The 17,675-nt window shown below is 44.7% G+C and overlaps 1 protein-coding gene across 1 annotated transcript; it reads left to right on the forward strand.

Moving 5' to 3' along the window:
- Positions 1–8,891: 8,891 nt before the first annotated feature.
- LOC142589054 (5-hydroxytryptamine receptor 1-like) lies at positions 8,892–10,845 on the forward strand. The gene has a single exon (XM_075700842.1). The coding sequence runs from the start codon at positions 9,128–9,130 to the stop codon at positions 9,938–9,940; it is 813 nt and encodes a 270-aa protein (XP_075556957.1). The 5' UTR covers positions 8,892–9,127; the 3' UTR covers positions 9,941–10,845.
- The last annotated feature ends 6,830 nt before the right edge of the window (positions 10,846–17,675 follow it).

Consider the following 17,675-nt stretch of genomic DNA (forward strand, 5'->3'; position numbering starts at 1 on the left):
ATCGCTGAATGTGCAACCCTTGAGGAACAAACAAGAGAAAATATTGTGGACACACAGTCTGGAGGGAGCAAGCAGCGCAGACGTCGCGTTTTGCGTGACGAAAGCGTACGAAGAAAACGTATTTGGGGACGCAGTGCAATTGTAGGTTCATGTAGCAGGGCGGTGCATGCGCAAGGTGAATCCGACAGCCTTCTCTTCGAGTTGCTGGTAGTTTCCGACCTGCATGATATATTTCGAACAAATCGCAGACGTGACAGGCTTCCACGGTAGGCTAGGGTACCTCAAGTACGAAAGTCAAGACAGTTTGAAATTACCCAAGCTATTTTTTTCCTGTATCAGTAACAAATTCATTAAAACTATCGACATGAGGATTGTGTGAGATGCATAGGGAAGACCGAAAGGGCGGGCATCGTTTCGTTACCTCGAACATGCGTCTTGACGTCCACTGACGTCATGAAGGCAGCCACCTCGAAGACTTGTCTGGCGTCCACATACTGGCCAGAATAATGTGCGAGTGCTAATAAAACCACTATTATAATATAGATTCACTGCACCTTCCTGTCTCATGACATTTTTTATCACAGCGTTTTCGCTCGCACTGGGTTTCAGATTTATGTCAAACGTGAATTGTGCCTTTGGGTTTGCAAAGTTCGTTTCATATTTGGAGGAAAGTTGAAAAAGGGGGCTTCGCATCCGCATCCTTTGCTTAATGCTTGCTTTATTATAGGCACGTGAGTAAACAATTACTCAGGATGCGTTACGCACAAATAACTCTTTAAAAATGGTTTCATGAGAAGCCAACAAACAGAGACACGAACGATAACATAGGGGAAACGCAAATACGCGTCATGCAAAGACGTGGGATGGTTCCCCATCGGGGGCAAGTTGTTTTTTCATCCACTTTCATTGCCAGTAATTTATCATATCTTTAATTCAGTTAGTAAGTACAAGTAATTTCCACTATGTATTTCTTGCCGTCTCTGTTTGTTGGCTTCTCATGATATGATTAATAAAAACCGGGCCCCTCGGCTGACCCCCTTTCTTCTGGTTCTTTTAAAATAGTCAATTCGGGAACACTTCATTTGTATATCCATAACTGAGTTAGTTCCAAGAAATTTTGAACCACACATATTCCGGCAGTTCTTTGGTTGTCGAGCATCCGTTGTGAAATGCGCGTACACCGGTGCGACACATTTTTCTGTAGCCAATAGTGCGAGAATTACTATGATTCAACCAACGTGACTACGCACCTGAGGTAAAAAAGACGGCCAGTTCGTTTGATGCGATGGCACTTTGCTCCAAATTTTCACAAAATGCTTGGTACTGAACTAACGTTTGTATTCATCATGTAAATTTAAACCTTGTTATACCCATGTCGTATACAACGAAATAATGGATATAACGCAGCAAATGCCACTCTTCTAGAAATCCTGCTTGATATCTATTTGTAGCTCGGGTTAGTGGAGGAAAGTAATACACGCTTTGATAGGCTCTGAACGAAGTAATAGATACAACGAAGTAATTTAGGCTTCCCCTTCATGTTCGTCATAACAATGCTGGAGTATACTTTTATTCAATACCAGAAACTGATGTTCTGTTTCCTCCTTCATTAGAAGGGTAGATGTTGAAGATGAGCAAGAAAACGTTTATCAGTGTTGCATAGAAGGCATACAACGGGCACTACTGAACGCCAGTGGTACTGTACTAAAAGAAACGACGTTGAATGGCGGATTTCTTTGTATTACACCGCAGACCCATGAATGACAAAGAGATCCTAGGTTCATAGCGAACATATTCACGCAAATAGGAGCGCTAATGATCTCTGAAAGCAAGCGGCGTGCAAGGAAAACTGTATGTCAGCATTAAATACCGATACTATTGTTTATTGTACGCTCACTAACTGCATGTTTTCCTTTAACTTGACTTAGTACCTTTCTTTGCGCGTCTTCGTGTGTCACTCTGCGACATTACGGAATGTCTACAGAGAACACGTTGTGTGACGATGTCAATCCGCGCAGCGACGAAGGGAGAGCTATATCTTAAGTGAAACATTGGGAGGCACAGAGCCAGCTGCCGCAACTACGGCTGAAACGACAGCGTAAGCGTGCGTCGACTGATCATGGCATTGTAGCTAAAGGAGAGACGTTGGAAGCAAAGAGCTTGAGAAAATGTCGTGAACGTGCAAATAAAACTCCTGCACAGAGGGAACGCCGTCTCGACGTCGACGCCGAGACCACGCGAAACCCGCCGGCTAACGAAACTCCTGAACAACGACACCGCAGAGCAAACGCCAACGTTCAAGCTACCAGGACTTGACGGGCGAAGCAGACTGTCGAAGAGTATGCTGCTCGCTTGGCAAAAAAAATATTAGTTGGTTAGCGGCAAACACCTACTGGCACATACCCAATGGCCCACGTTGGCATCAAGGAGGTTCATTGGAGACTAGCACAGACAGAGTGGCAAATACTCTTCATAAGCCATGACAAACTAGGAAACTCTAAGGTTAACAGAGCTAGTGCACAATAGTTTGAGCTTAGCCAGAGCTAAACCATCAGCGATATTTTTTATCATTGGAAGAAGGCACAGAAGCAAGTAGATACCCAGTGATCCATGCGTTCACAAAGAGGTGGCCCTGAAGAGAGGCAAACATTTAAAGACACAATGTGATGTCACAGAAGCTTATTGAGAAACACACATGTCCAGTGGGAAAGTTCGCGTCAAAGAAGTTCATTGAAGACATCAAAATACCCAGTCTCACTTACCCAGAGACCGAAGTTGATCCGACGGTCGGTTTCGGACTCGTTTCCCACAGCACAGCAGCGCGATGCTGTACCCATTTGACTAGGAATTATTTACGATTTCATATAATACAGAGCAATACAAGTTCTCGGAAAAACGGTGAAAGACAGCTCATTAGCCCAACAGTTCCCTAGAAATGAACGGAGTAGCTCATAAAAATTAATCGCATCGAAGGGAAAGCGTCACTTAAATGTCACTTTCGTGTCCGTAACTCAATCGCCGCAGACGCTTAAGAACTGCAATCTATACTTGGCACTTTCAGACACTCTCGCCTCACCTTCATCGCTCATTTGCCTCTTAGACCTACAGCTCTGCACGTTTCCACCTTTTCGATCCACGTGAATCGATACGAACGCCGCCGCCGTAGCTCCTCCAGCCCGGCGCCGACCGTGCGATCATTTCGTAAAGAGATCTACTGCGGGCGGCACATGACTTACCCATATAGCTTTTTTTTTACTTCCACAGCAGTTAAGAGCTCGAAATTAGGTTTACTTTCTCCTTCTGTCCGTCTGTACATTCCGTTACATCATGGGCGCAGCCAGGAGAGGGTACACCGAGTTCGGGCCCCCGCCCCGCCTCCCAAGCCCTCTAAACTTATGTGCACCAGGACGATTTGTGTAAAACGAATCGAAAAAGAAAATATTCCTGTTTCGTAGTCAAGCGGCGTAGTCATCCTCTGTATGACTATTGTCACAGCGCAAAAAAAAATAAGACTTCGTATACCTTCGCCAGTAATCTCCGCTCAATTGCGACATTCTATGACCCAGCAAACCCACTTATATATCAGTGAATTTCCACCGCTTCAGGGGTGTCAGTGAGGGTCCGCGCGTTCTCATAATTTAAACAATTATTAACTACTTAATACCTGGATTACGTAAGCCATCCCCATACGGATCGGTAAGCCTCGTATCATTCTAAAGCACGTAGGCCTGCTACCATAACTGCGCACGATTTTCCATGCATTTCATGCCCAAGAAGCGTAGAACACATCGGTTGTCGCAACACGTCAAGTGATATATAGAACAGAATAAAGGAATGCAGGGAAAAGGAGCGAAATGAGGCCAAAAGACAAAACTTCGATGATACGACAGCCACCGAAATTCGAACTAGTGACGATGCAGCAATGTGCACTAGGGAACCGGACTACGCGTCTGCCATCACGGAAGAATAGGGCCACTTACGTTGCGGATGCTATTGCGCTTCACACATGCTCTGAGCGTGGTAACGTGTGTGAACGTATTTGGGAGGGAAAAAATTTGGAACACGATTAAACTTCACCTTTAAAGTGGAATTGGATAGCATTAAAACATCCCTGATTGTCCCTCACGCCCCTCGGCAAATGCAGCCTATGTAACCGTAATGTTTTCCTGGAAGCGCTGGCCGTGAACGCCATGCTTGAACGCGAGCTTTCTGGTTCTTTTTTTTTCTTGTAACACCACTGCAATACCATCTGAATTGTGTTTCAAGGAACCGAGACGACATGCCCCTCCTGACGAACTTAACAGCAGCTATAAAACGGGTTTCTGTTTGAATTTCCGCGTAACAGAATAATTGTTTTCTCCTATATTGAAATTGCAGCCCAACGCTATATTTTCGAAAGGTTGGGTGTAAGTCGCACTTCAAGAATTTGGTATCGCATTTTACTGAGAAAAATTCAAATGTTTCAGTAACACCTCAGCGCCACGCGTAGGGTCACCGTGTATCAGCATATGTGTTTCCGGATCATTTTTCTCGTGCAGACATTGCCGCCAGAGCCGACACCAACGCTGGGTTTTCAGCGACATGGGGCCCTTAACGCGATTGCGTTAAAGCATGATACTGTAACAGCTGAAGATCGTGTAGTACGCGTCGCATAAAGCCTCTTATTGAGAGGATGGTGGTGTGTTCGTGTGCAGTTCCTCGTTGTCACGCCGGTGAAACCAATGTTGGCCGCATAAGAGAGCTGTGCAAGGCAGTGATGATTACGTGAGCCAGAAATATGGGCCTTACCCAGAATGGACCACGCTCCCGGAGTCAAGCGGTGGACGAGACAAAAGCACTAAAATACGTAATACTGTACTAAAACTTCACGAACGATTTATCGTAATCTGTAAGTCAGTCCGATAATCATATTTCTTTAAATCCTAAACTTGATATTCTTTACACACAGCTCACCTGAATTTTCTTAGTACGACTAAAAGGTAATCGAAGTTCTTTAAGAGAGACTAATTACCAGATATCACTTGTCGGTCCCGCGTCACCACCACTAATAATGGGTGTCCGAAACCAACGTTTTTTTTTTATTTTGTCAGGTTCATCTTTTAATCCTCCCTAAGAACTTCACAGAACCACCAGGAATAGTATAGCAGACACTGAACGTTTTCAGCATGTTACTTGTTATAAGGTGCCATAATCTCTCTGCGGCCAAATTATTATGTTCTAGGCTATAGGAAAAAACATACCCAAGCCCGATGAGGTTAAAAGGATAAGTGGATTAACGTAAACCGGATGCGCTGCAACGTACATGTCCCGCCGCTGCTGAAGGTTGTGTGCACAAGATCGATGGTGACAGCGTTCCAGACATGCCATGGGCACTGCGCCGAAATGAAATGCTCCCCGGGGAGCGTTGTCTCAAGCACACTGTGTGACGCGGAGTGATAGCTAAGGCCGGCAGGCCTCCTGCCTTCATTTGCGTTTAGTGGTTAGTCCGGGAACGTGCGGTAAATCACGTGCTTTAGCAGAAGCATATGTCTGGCACGTAAACCTTGGGCACAAATGTTAACGACTGTGGCGCAACTAAGGTTATAGGCGCGTTAGGCGCACTTAACTATAACATTAATCTTCACTAGTGGTGAATTTCATTAAAGTAATATATGTGTACAAGACGGGCAAGAAACTGTTTGTTCTAAAATCTGTACGCCGCACCCCGTACGAGAAAATATGGAACAAGAAAGCTAAAACCTTAAACCCTTCAGTCAGCTTTCACAACGCCGCTGGGGATCGGTTAAACATGTATAAGCCATTTCCGGGCAAAAAATAGTACATCTCTCAAGTGCAGTGCGTTTGCACAACAAAATGCACGTCACAGGCTCGAGAGTCGACTTGACTAGAGACATGGTGGCCTAATAGTTACGGGCTGTGCGTGCCCGCGTTAATTGGTCAGGTGGTTAGCTTTCTTTTTGAAAAGATATTTTTCTTCTGCGTTTCGTTGCGTGCGTAAGACCCATTCTTTACACGAATGCTGTGGCGTGCCGGGCTATCTGCAGTGCGTCCTTGACTCCCTCCGCCTGCCTGCTACGGTAAAGGTAAAAGCACCAGCGACATCAGAATTAATGCACCAAACCTATGCGCCTACAAAACGAGGAGAGGCGTTAGTTGGCTCCCCTCTGTTTGAAGCCAGTGAGGCGCTAGATAACACCACACGTTCCTTATTTCTTTTTTTCTTTCTTTTTCGTTACTATTTGTAATTTCATACATTCCTAATGGCTGCACTTTAATTTTGATGATTCCGATAGCAGGCCTATAGGTTCTGTATTATTTCCATTGCTCATTAATTAATAAACAATGGCCTGACCAATCTTGACAGACTTGCTTCAACCGGGCTTTATTACTCATTTATCATAGACAATAAGTGCCTGGATAAGGCAGTGGCATTCCTCTTGCCACATTTTTTTTGTTCCAGAAGCGAAAGGAAAATAGCAATTGCTGGTGACCACGCTTCTTCTTTAATCAACTGTAACTGGAACATCGCTGACATTGTGCTGCGTGATGAGTTGATACTGTTTAATTTTTTTGTAATAAGCTCACCCTCAGCGTTACGTTATTGCATGAAGTGGACGCAAACCATCGTATGTGTTTGTATGTTCGGACCGTGAAAACTTGAAAAATAAAGTCGAAATGCGGCACAGACAAGCAAACACTGCCACTTCCGTCACACTTGTGCAGAGCATTCGGAAGGCGTGTACTTCATGCTGTGAGGCCCTGCATGGGCACAAGTCATGAGGCTAAAAGCAAAACCACACTTGTTCTGGAGGAAGCAATAGAAGTTCACTGCGATAATTACGAGTGGGAACTCGGGAGCTACGCTCGTTCAAATGCCACAGGTGCGATATCACACGGATTTGTTTAATATTCCTGCTTGTGGTTCCACCCTTTCTTCGTTATTTGATGCGGTTTGTCTTTCCTACTTTCTAAGCAATCTTACCTTACTGAACACTGCAAATCAAGGAGTCTGTGCGCACATATATTGAAGATTGTTTGACTTTATACGCTACGTTTTGTTGAAAGGGATACATTTACAATGTTTTAAAGCATTTTGAAGCTTCAGGCAACATTGTTCAGGCTAACACGTTCACTGCCAATCATTTCCATGCTGGTTGAAGCACCATAATTACAGGTCGCTTTGACACTAGAGTCTGATTTCGGCGTAAGAACTTCTAATCTTGAGGCCGTCACTAACGAGAGATGGCCGTCACGAGCCCCTTTCCACGCTGCTCGACGTCTCAGTTCTCTGTCGTGCAAAGTGATCATGTCGCTCCAATGCGATTTTCATTTTAGAGCGCAGCTGTTGCAGAAAGTCACCCCCCTCACATACGTAGGCGAGGGAATTAAAGTAAATAAGATATCTGGACAACCATGATTTGAATATGCGTGGTAACCTAGTGCGGGAATCCGGATTTACCTTTAACACCCGGGGCTCTCTAAATACAGCGTAAATTTAGGTGCGCAAGCATTTTCGCATTTCGCCTCCAGTGAAATGCGGCCGCCGCTGCCGAGGTCGAACCCGCGATCTCGAGTCAGCATTGCAACGCCCTAGTCACTAAGACACAGTGGCGCGTTAACCAAGGCATGGCGGCCGCACTCTTCAACAATATTTTCATTATTATGGTTGAAATTAGAAGAAATTCATACGCCACAGAAATCAGTAGCGTCAGTTTCTTCCATGCATGGTACCAGTAAGAAACTTCTCTGATGATGACCATTAAATCTAGCATTCGGAATAAGCGTCTGAGACTTTTGGTTAAAAAGATACTTTGTCTAAGCGAAACATTTCATTTGCTGATTACTACCTCGAGTCATTATAAAGTGTGCGCCCCTGTGCTTCGAATAATGGCGGGGAGATAACCAGGATGCTCAAGCAGTTACATGTCTTCTCTGTTTTATAAAAATTTCGAAGGCCTTTTTTGAAATTTCAGGAATGAAAAAGAAGAAAAAAAACTGTAATTTTAAGTTGTGACAGTACTTTTACACTTTGTTTGTCTAATAAAGAACGCCAGAGTTTAAATAGTGCGAATTAGAGCCTCTTTTTCAGACAGGCTTTTTTTTTCCCGACACAAGCTGTTACAGCGGAAAACCGCTAAACAAGAAACACGTTTGCCTTCGGAAGATAAGACGTGACAAGAAAGTTGTCACTAAACAAAATGAGGGTGCGAAAGTAATGTATAACGTTAAGAATGACCTCCGAAGTAATGCGTGCATTATGTTTACATTGCATTTCCTTCTGCATGGAACATAGTTGTCCCACTGCTTTCATAAGTATTTAACAGGCGAAGTAGCAACAAGATAGGCTAAATAGTGCTAATGGCTGAATATCTCTGAGGCGTGCCCTTCTTCGAAATAGAGGTCGAAATCATAAAGGTTTTTCTTCGTAAGTACTCCTTGCCATTGTGCAGCAGGCTTCTCTACTGATATGCTAAGAACCAGGATTGGCTGATGAAAATCCTTACGAACAATCCTTGCGTAAGTCGCTCTTATGTTAGGCATCAAGTACGCGAGAATTCTTCGTAAGAGAAAGTTTAAGTGAATTATGATGCTGGAAATTTTCTAAGAGAAGACGAGCCACCAATGGAAAAGGTCACGTTCGAGCGAAACGGTTTGCGAATTGGGTTCCAAGTGTTTATGGTAGCATAATAGCACAAGAACAATAAACACCAACCAAATAAACAATTTGATAACTCTGCATTGCGCTTTCTTTCTCGCACAATGCAGGAATCGGTGTCCAACCGGGCGTACGCGGACCACTACAGTGATCAGTGGCAGCCCCGTGCGGTATTCACCGTCACCACGCTGAGTGTACTGGTACTGGGCCTGTGCCTGGGCGCGCTCATCGGTGTCCGACCGGGCGTACGCGGACCACTACAGTGATCAGTGGCAGCCCCGTGCGGTATTCACCGTCACCACGCTGAGTGAACTGGTACTGGGCCTGTGCCTGGGCGCGCTCATCGTCGCGACGGCAGTTGGCAACGCGTTCGTGTGCCTCTCCGTCTGCCTCGTGCGCCGCCTACGGCACCCGTCCAACCACCTGCTCGTCTCGCTGGCCGCCTCGGACCTGTGCGTTGCCCTGCTGGTCATGCCGCCCGCGCTGCACCTCGAGATCACCGGTCGCCGCTGGGACCTGGGCACGGCGGCGTGCGACGCGTGGGTGTCCGTGGATGTGGCGTCCTGCACTGCGTCGATCCTCAACCTGTGCATGATCTCCATCGACCGGTACCTGGCGATCACGCGGCCCCTCACCTACGGCGTGCGGCGCACGGCCCGCAGAGCCTGGGCCTGCATCGGAGCCGTCTGGTTGCTGGCGGGTCTCATCAGTGTGCCACCGTTGCTAGTCCTGGGAAATGAGCACGGAACGGCCGAGGACCCTAAATGCCTCGTTTGTCAGAACCTCGCTTACCAGTTGTACGCCACCCTAGGGGCGTTTTATATCCCGCTGGTCGTTATGCTGTCAATGTACTGGAGGATCCACACGGCCGCTAAGAAGGTTGTCGAGGCTGAACACAGAGCTCGGCCGGGACCTCGTACGAGGAGCCTCAGAGTTGCTGTGAGAGAGCGCAAGGCTTCCATTACGCTAGGAATCATCCTGACGGCCTTCACGGCGTGTTGGCTGCCTTTCTTTGCATTTGCCTTAGTGAGACCGCTTGGAGTAGAGCCGCTGCCGGATCTGGCTCACAGCCTCGCGCTTTGGCTGGGCTACGCCAATTCGGCGCTGAACCCTGTAATCTACGTCACCTTCCACCACGACTTTCGTCGCGCGTTCCGCGATTTGCTCTGCCTGCGCTGTGGCAGGCGTGGCTCCGGGAAGCAGAGGGTGCTGGGCAGAAGCGTGAACGAAGCGACGGGAGCTCTGCTTAGCGTCGGAAACAACAACCACGCGTCGTGGGCCTGACGTTGGCGGGAGTCGCCTGGAAGACTCGGTGTCTCCAGCGTCGACGGACGTCGCAGTCAATCTGGGCAGAAGAAACGAAATAAGAGCCACAAGGAGCCTCGAACGACGGAATTCAGTTGTGATTCTTTGTGTCGTGACGCCAGTCACGTGTAAGTGAACGCTGTGAAAAGAACTACTAACCCAAACCTTTCACAAGATGGTTGCGGGATATATACATGCATTCTGGGCGCAGTTCGCGTGACCGTTATTTTCAGACAACTCCTTTCAATATGACACGTGTCTGTGATGAACATTTTGTAAATTTCTGACAATTTGCGTAACAATAACACATATTTATTTGGTAAGATATTGTGAACGTAAGTCATCCCTTTCAACACTTTCACCGCAGTCTGAAGGTTAACTTGAGCGGACATAATAAAATGAATTAAAATAATTTACGCATCGCTGTTTTTCATGCCACATGTAGGGCCCGTAATATGTCATTTTCAAGTGTACGTCCACAATTTGGCAATAAAATTGTCTGAGAGCAAACAATCATACGTAGCGCCTCGAACCATGCAGCGAACAAGGCAAATATGTTTCCAAGAACCTTTGTCTGACACTGACTGGAGCATGCAGTCACTCTTCTCTGTACTAAGCGCTGCACAAGAAGACGCATTCTTATTGGACGCATATATTTATCAGGAATAAAATGTTAAAGAGCTTCTCACAAACGCGTACATTACCTGAATCATGATGGCAAAATAATAAGTGTGTAATCGTATGTATCGGAGGTCAACACCAACAATCATTATTGATTACCGTGTGTCACATACTTTTTCACCAACATTATTCAACTTACACACTCATGAAATAAGCGCATCGCTTATAATGTATTTTTGTCTGCGAGCTTCAATTGTGACTTCCCTGTTGCTAGCTTTGAAATAGTTTATATAATATTTGTTATAAATAAAATCATTGTTTCGTCTAAAGCAAGTACCTGTTGCGAAACTTATTTTTCTGTAATGGCAAAGAATGTTTCGCAAGAATACATTGTATGCTATCAATACCGCTGATGTATTGCAATTTCTCTTCGTAAGCTAATTTCGAGAGTATTTTGGTGTCACAGAGCAAAAACAGACGCAATATAGCATGGAATATCCTAGGCTATAAAATACGTAGATGGCATAGATCTATGCGTGATGTGGAGGCGAAAGAAAACATACCAGTCGAAGTTAGGGTTCATCGGGTTCCGGTTGCGTCCCGGTTTAGTACCGGTTCGAAGAGACAGATGTTTATAACAATTCCCAGGCAGGTTCCCAGCACTAGACGAGTTTGCGAACGAGTTCAGCATAAGTAAAATTTATCCTAGCTTGTGGTGAAATGCTGCGAATTGCTATGAAGTCCGCAGGGCGCTTGCGCAGGCTTTGTGAAGATGTGGAAGAAAGGGGCTCCCTGGCCCATGGGAGACACAAATCAATGTGCTTATGGAATACTGTAAAATTTTGTAGTCTTACAACTGCAGAACGCATACACAGTGAACGGTATTCTTAAACAACGTCATCGCAAGAGTGCGCGGCACATGGTCCTCCCTATTTATTGCGTTTCATTTTACTGTCATCAATATCCGTAGGTGAGAAACGGTACCACCTACAACCAAGAGACAATGAAACACGAAATCATCGAGTAAATTAGCTGTAGTAGAAATTGAAATGTAGAATATATTGAAAGGGGGGAGGGACACAAGAGAAATGAAAGCTGACGAAAAGTCATACTGTCGCCGGCAGGAGCCGAACCCACAACCTTCGCATTATGCATGCGTTGCAACGCATGCGTAATGAGGAGGTTGTAGGTTTGGGAATATGTGCACCTCTGGAGGACAGGGAGCTACCATCTCTCTGAATAAGACAATAACGGAAGCGGGAGAGAATGGTGTTCGTGGAAAAAAAATACAAAAATTGGATAAACGTAAAAATAAATAATAAAAGAAAGGGTGGTAAGAAAAAAACAACAATACACAAATCCCTGTATTCAAAAATGCATATTAAGTTGGAGTCCATGCTTGAGTTGATATGAATGACGCCTGATGTGAACGCACCCGAGACGTCCATTGCTTTTCCTTTAGTGCGTTCACGACAGGACTCATTTAAATCAAGTCAAGCATGGGCTTCAAGTTAAGATGCATTTCAGAATGCGGGGATAAACAACCCAATGAAAAGTAATTGTTGTTGCCTATAGTTTGTAATTTAGCATAGCGAGTAGATTGTAAAGCTCCCTTTGAAATGCTTGTGTCAATTGGTTGCGCGTTCTTGAGCTCATGGATGAGGTACGATTCTCTGTATTTTCTGGCTCACGCAGAACGAAAATTTGACTGTAGTATATAGAGTTTAAGTTTATCAAAGTTCTGAGCTGGTTGGTTGAAATGCACGGTGACCAATTTGGGAAGCTTTATAGCTGTGTACGCGCGACGTACCTTAAACGTGACGTTCATTGATTTTCCCGTTTCACCGATATATTTTTTCTTACAGAAGGAACATTCAAGCATATAAATCACATCAGAGCTAGTGCAAGTAAAGCTAGTTTTCACTTCGTGTTTAAAACTATTTGCAGTGCTTTTAATTTTGATGTTTCTTTGAAGGTGCCTGCAGGTTTTGCACCTGGGGTGACAGCACACTTCTATGATGGCGACAGATGTTGACTGACTTTTGCCTGCCTTAAAATTTCTGTTGTGGTGATAGGTTTCCCTTGGTACCACCGGGAACGCTTTCTCAAGCTCTCGTTACTTGATAATATTGGGTGGAATTTCCGTAGGATGTTGTTTATCTTTGGAAGTGAATTAGACTATTTTATATTAAAGGCCCATGGTGTATGAAATTCTAGTGTAAGCTGTTTGTTAGGTGATTACGACTGCCTCTCCAATCTTGGCTCGACGTCATAAGCTTCGTCCAAAGGAACTTGTTTATAGTTTCTTTCTGCTAGCCTTGATTTAATGTAATTTAGGTGGCGGTTCTATATAGTCGTTGACATCGCTGCAGATTCTGCGTATTCGTTGTTCTTGTCCGACAAGAATTCCCTGCTTGCAGTGCCACGGGTTAGGACTGTTGTAGCATGAATATATCCGTTGAGTTCTTGCAAAGCGTCGTTCTCAGTTTTTTTTTTATTTTCTATATAGGCCGTCGTGTCGAGGAAGTTGATTTGTCTAGGAGGGTGGTGAGCGGTAAATTTAATACTCGGGTGAAAGCAGTTGAAATGTCTAATTAGGTCGGTCAGCGCGATTGTGCATTGCCTTTATTATAAAGATGTCAATGTAACTCAGATATGGGCGGGGTTTTAAAGGACATGATTTCATCAGGTTTGCTTCAAGCTGTTCCCTTAAAAAGATTGCATACGTGGCAGCGAATGGTGTTTCCATGCAAGTGCCGAAAGTTTGCCGGTAGTGAATAAAATCGAATTCGAAATAGTGGAGCGTGAGAACTAACTTATAGATTATTAGGTAAACTTCAGTAGCTTGCGCTTAGGAATTGACTGCAAGGGACTTCGATATGGCTTCAATGCGTTTACTCATGGATATGTTAGTGTGAAAGGCAGAAACACCTAATTTAATAGAATAGCTTGGTTGGAAACCATTTGGTTGGCGTTAATGCCGTGGATAATTCTTAGGAAGTGGGGGCGTGTCTTGAGCAAAAGATAGGAGGGTTGGTGGGATGTTCAACAGATGATGATTTAAGAATTTAGATAGTGACTAAGTAGGTCTGTTGAATTTTGACACTATAAGCCGACCTGGGCTTTCTGTTGTAAATATTTCTTCTACTGGAACCTTATGTATTTTACGAATGTAAAGGCGGCCTGATTTTTTTGTTCTTGGGCATCATGACGTGTTATTCAGATTGCGTGGTTAGTTTCGCCAACAGGAGCTCCGCTATTGTGCTTCGCATAGGAAAGCTGTAGTCTGAAGTTAGGTTATAGTGGAGTTTTATGTAGTGGGTGTGGTTGCTCAGTTTTTTGGAGGCCTCATTTTTGTACTTTTCTATGGACCAGATTACGATACTGCCAAATTTGTCTGCTGGTTTTATTACAATGTAACTTTTTCCTGCGGGTTCCTAAAGAATTTGGTGCTGAGCGCGGGCCAAATTTTGGCATTTGCCGCAACGCCGCGTTGACTCTAGAATTGCCTTTTTTGTTAGTTTTATATATAAATCAATGTATATGCACTGTTCTGGTTCCAGCGTCCACGCGCTAGGGGGTCTAAGGGAGTCTCTAGCCAGTTTCCCTATGTCTGAATTATCGACAAAAAATTCCTTGATGCGAATGCGCCTTGAAAACTCTGTTATATCTTTGTGGCGTTCGTATACTTTAGCTGCGTTGTTCGTAGGACAAAGCCGTTAGACCACGTTTCAGTATATCAACTTCGTCGGGATTCAAGCTCCCTGATATGTCTAGTATGTTGCTGCCGTGGCCCTTCCAGGAAAAAAGAAGGAACATACATTGACACGTCAACCGGCTAAGACACAACGCTATCTCACGTTCCTCCACCGGCGTTGAATAGCCTACATTTCTCTTCAATTCTACGCTATCGCCGTTAATATACCCTGGGTCGTTGCCTCACCCACACACCTTACTTGCTCTCGCCCTTTAGAAGAACCCTACTCATATGTACTGTGCTGAGGAAAGCATACGTTGCCTTGAAAAAAATTTGTCGCCGTGCCGAAACGTTGGCTCCCGCTTTTATCTTGTTCTCGTTTTGCTCATCCTTTTCAACTTCCATCTCCCGCCTTCCCCGTGTTTTCCCTGGATTGCAGTTTGGCGAAATAACATTGTAGAGGATGCAGCACAGATTAGAGCGTTGAGGTGCCGACAACGAGAACAGAGGCCGCGTGGTTCCGTGCTGGGTCCTTTTTATTATTTTTTTCCTTTGTACTCTCGTTCGAAACACGATACGCGCTGCTTGCATAAACTGTTCGGGTCTGCGTCATCGCCGCGATTTCAGGGGAGGATTTTTAGACAACGAGCTATCACTGAACAGTAGAGGCCCCATTGATCAGAATATGCAACGATATTTTTCTCTGCCATGTAGAGTTTCCAAATCGATTGCACAGATGTGAAGAAATTTCTTTGACAGCACTAATTTGTGAGAATGCCTTTGTCTGCATCAGCAGGCCTTAGCTTGCACATGTTGATAGCAGCGTAGTCAGGTATATTTTTCATAGAAGTAATTACTATAATTAACTGGTGGTGAAGGCACTGTGGTACATTATACAGTGCAGGTTCACACTATATTACTTACGTTCCCACTCGAAACTTCAAGCCTGTAGCAAAGAGAAACGTCAGAAAGTGAAACTTTCTCAAGTCTTACTGTCTTTTGTTTTGTGTTAATAGAAGAAGACAAAACATTGACGCTTTTCTACGACAAAGAATAATAGTTTGCGCTATGAGCCGCAGTGCCTGGCGCTGGCTTTGCGGCCAAAATGGTGCAACTCACGGTCATTGTGCCTCATGCGGGAGCTGTAGAAATCGAAGGGCGTTATGCCCTGTTTGCAGGCAAGCAATGCGCGTTGAGCCATAAAACGCAAGAAAAGCACATTTTCTGTTTCGTTCACTGCCATTGTTACCGCACACTGAAAAGTGACGGCATTCATCGTCGGCCGCGGTGCTATAGTTACAAGAAGCCACGCTAATGAACTATTTCGTTTTCCTAATTTCCACGATCGAGGATACCTTCTTTTCGGTTCTCTGTGTTTCCTGGCGCCTGAGTTTTATCGTTTATTTCGTTATAACAGGCAGCTGGCCTAACGGTTGAAGTGGCGGTCTAATCAGAAACAGTGATACTACGGTGCACCTGAAATAAAGTTCCCGCGTCGCAACACAGCTGGCATGGTTCAGAAGTGCAAGCGCCTCTGCCGAGGTGGCCGTATAGCTATAAGCCCATCTCCAGCTTCTATTGCCATTTCTGGCACATAACGGAACTCGTGGGTCTTAACGTAGTTCGTGTCCGGTGCACCGACTGAAACGTAATTGTTTCGAATAATCGCTTCTGCATTCAGGACACGTTTACATCCACTACGCTGGAACCGTTCTGTGCAACAACGGTAAGCGCTATTATTTGTTTTTTGGTTCAGGTTCGTTTCGGCTTCAAGCACGCTATAAGAATATCTGTATAGTTGCAGCCAGAATTCCGGTGAAAGTACGATTTTCGGTTAGGGTTGGTGATCGGTTCGACACTGTGGCTCTGCATGCTAGACTGTTACACTCATGCAACAGTGAAAAACATACTGCAGGTGTTTGATGCAAGTTCGCGTCAAAGAAGAGGAATTTATACACGTAAATGAGGAATACTAGTATGTAAGATGAAGTATTATGATTGAAATACTTGCAGACTATACCTAAGAAATGTAACCGGATTCACATACAAGTACTTTCTTTCTCAAATATGTGACTGATCACAGTCACCAATTACTACTTACAAAACTAATTAGGTAGTTATTAAGGCGTATTTACTTTCACGTTACCTTCCTGCCAAAATTTTGATAGCAATGAAGAAATGGTGTAGTGACAACAAGCTCGCAACAATGCAACAAGTGCTGTAATTACAACAAGTAGGATACAGTGCAATCTGAAAGACTGCTTCGCTAAGAACTGGTTTTCGAAATTTGTACTTGTTGTCTTCTTGCATCGTTTAGTTGTAAAGGTATCAGTGGTGACGCAGTAGTAGTGACATCACTAGCTCTATGCGCGCATCCGAAGGCGGTGTTGTAACGTAGGTACACATTGGGCACCAGACTGCGGTTGCTCAACGCCGCGATGCTCACCTCTGCGTCCTCTATGAAGCGCTGTTCTACATCGGTGGTGGGTCTCTGAACTGCTCACGTTACTGGACTTGTGAAAAGTGAAAAATCGGCCATAGGCTATTCCCTTGCAATAATGTGTGAAGTGACTACAAGTTTCAACACATAAAACTGCTGTTTGAATTTATTTATTTATTTATTTTATTTATTTATTTATTTATTTATTGAAGTATACCATAGAGACCCAAAAGGCATTGAGTAAGGGCGGTTTAGTTCAATGAAAGCATAGGGAAAATCGTAAGGAACAGGGTCACAAAGCAAGTCAACAAGAAAACACTAAGCAGCACGGTAATTTGTCGGCAAACACCTGGAGAACGTCCTCCCGGATATGTTCACGTGCTAGCCATTTAAACCTATAGGACTAATTGCAACGGATGCCAGCAAATGTTGGCCTCCTTCGAAAAGGTGGCCAAGTCTCTAAGGTAATTTTAAGTAAATATTCTAAATATTCAGCCCCCAGAATAGTGTTCGTGTGTTACAATTGTAAAAATAGGTTAACATGTTTCAGGTATCAGACAAGCAGAAACATGTGCTTTACAGCGAAACTGTTAGCCTCTACTTGGTCGCAATCTTTTGCTAGCTAGTGCTGACCCAAAAGCAGAACCGCCACCTATCTGCCGTGGCTACTGAGACTGGCCTCGAACGGCAGCAGGAAAAGGGCTTTGTCTTTGAGTTTCGGCCTAAAAGAAAAAAAAAATGTTTGCTCGTATATTCGAATTATGATCCGAAGCTATCATGTCTCCAGTTTTTGTGCAAGTCGTACTTGACGAATTTTCGACGCAAGCTACCTTGTAGGATTCAATTTCTTCAATATGGCACTTACGCTAAGCGGAGGAGCTACAAGGATGAGGACGTATGCTGTACTACCGTGCATATTCGTGCGCACTTGTCGTACGTCGCTTGCAGTGGTGGTG

Source organism: Dermacentor variabilis, chromosome 7 (assembly GCF_050947875.1).
Source record: "Dermacentor variabilis isolate Ectoservices chromosome 7, ASM5094787v1, whole genome shotgun sequence".
Classification (NCBI taxonomy): domain Eukaryota; kingdom Metazoa; phylum Arthropoda; class Arachnida; order Ixodida; family Ixodidae; genus Dermacentor; species Dermacentor variabilis.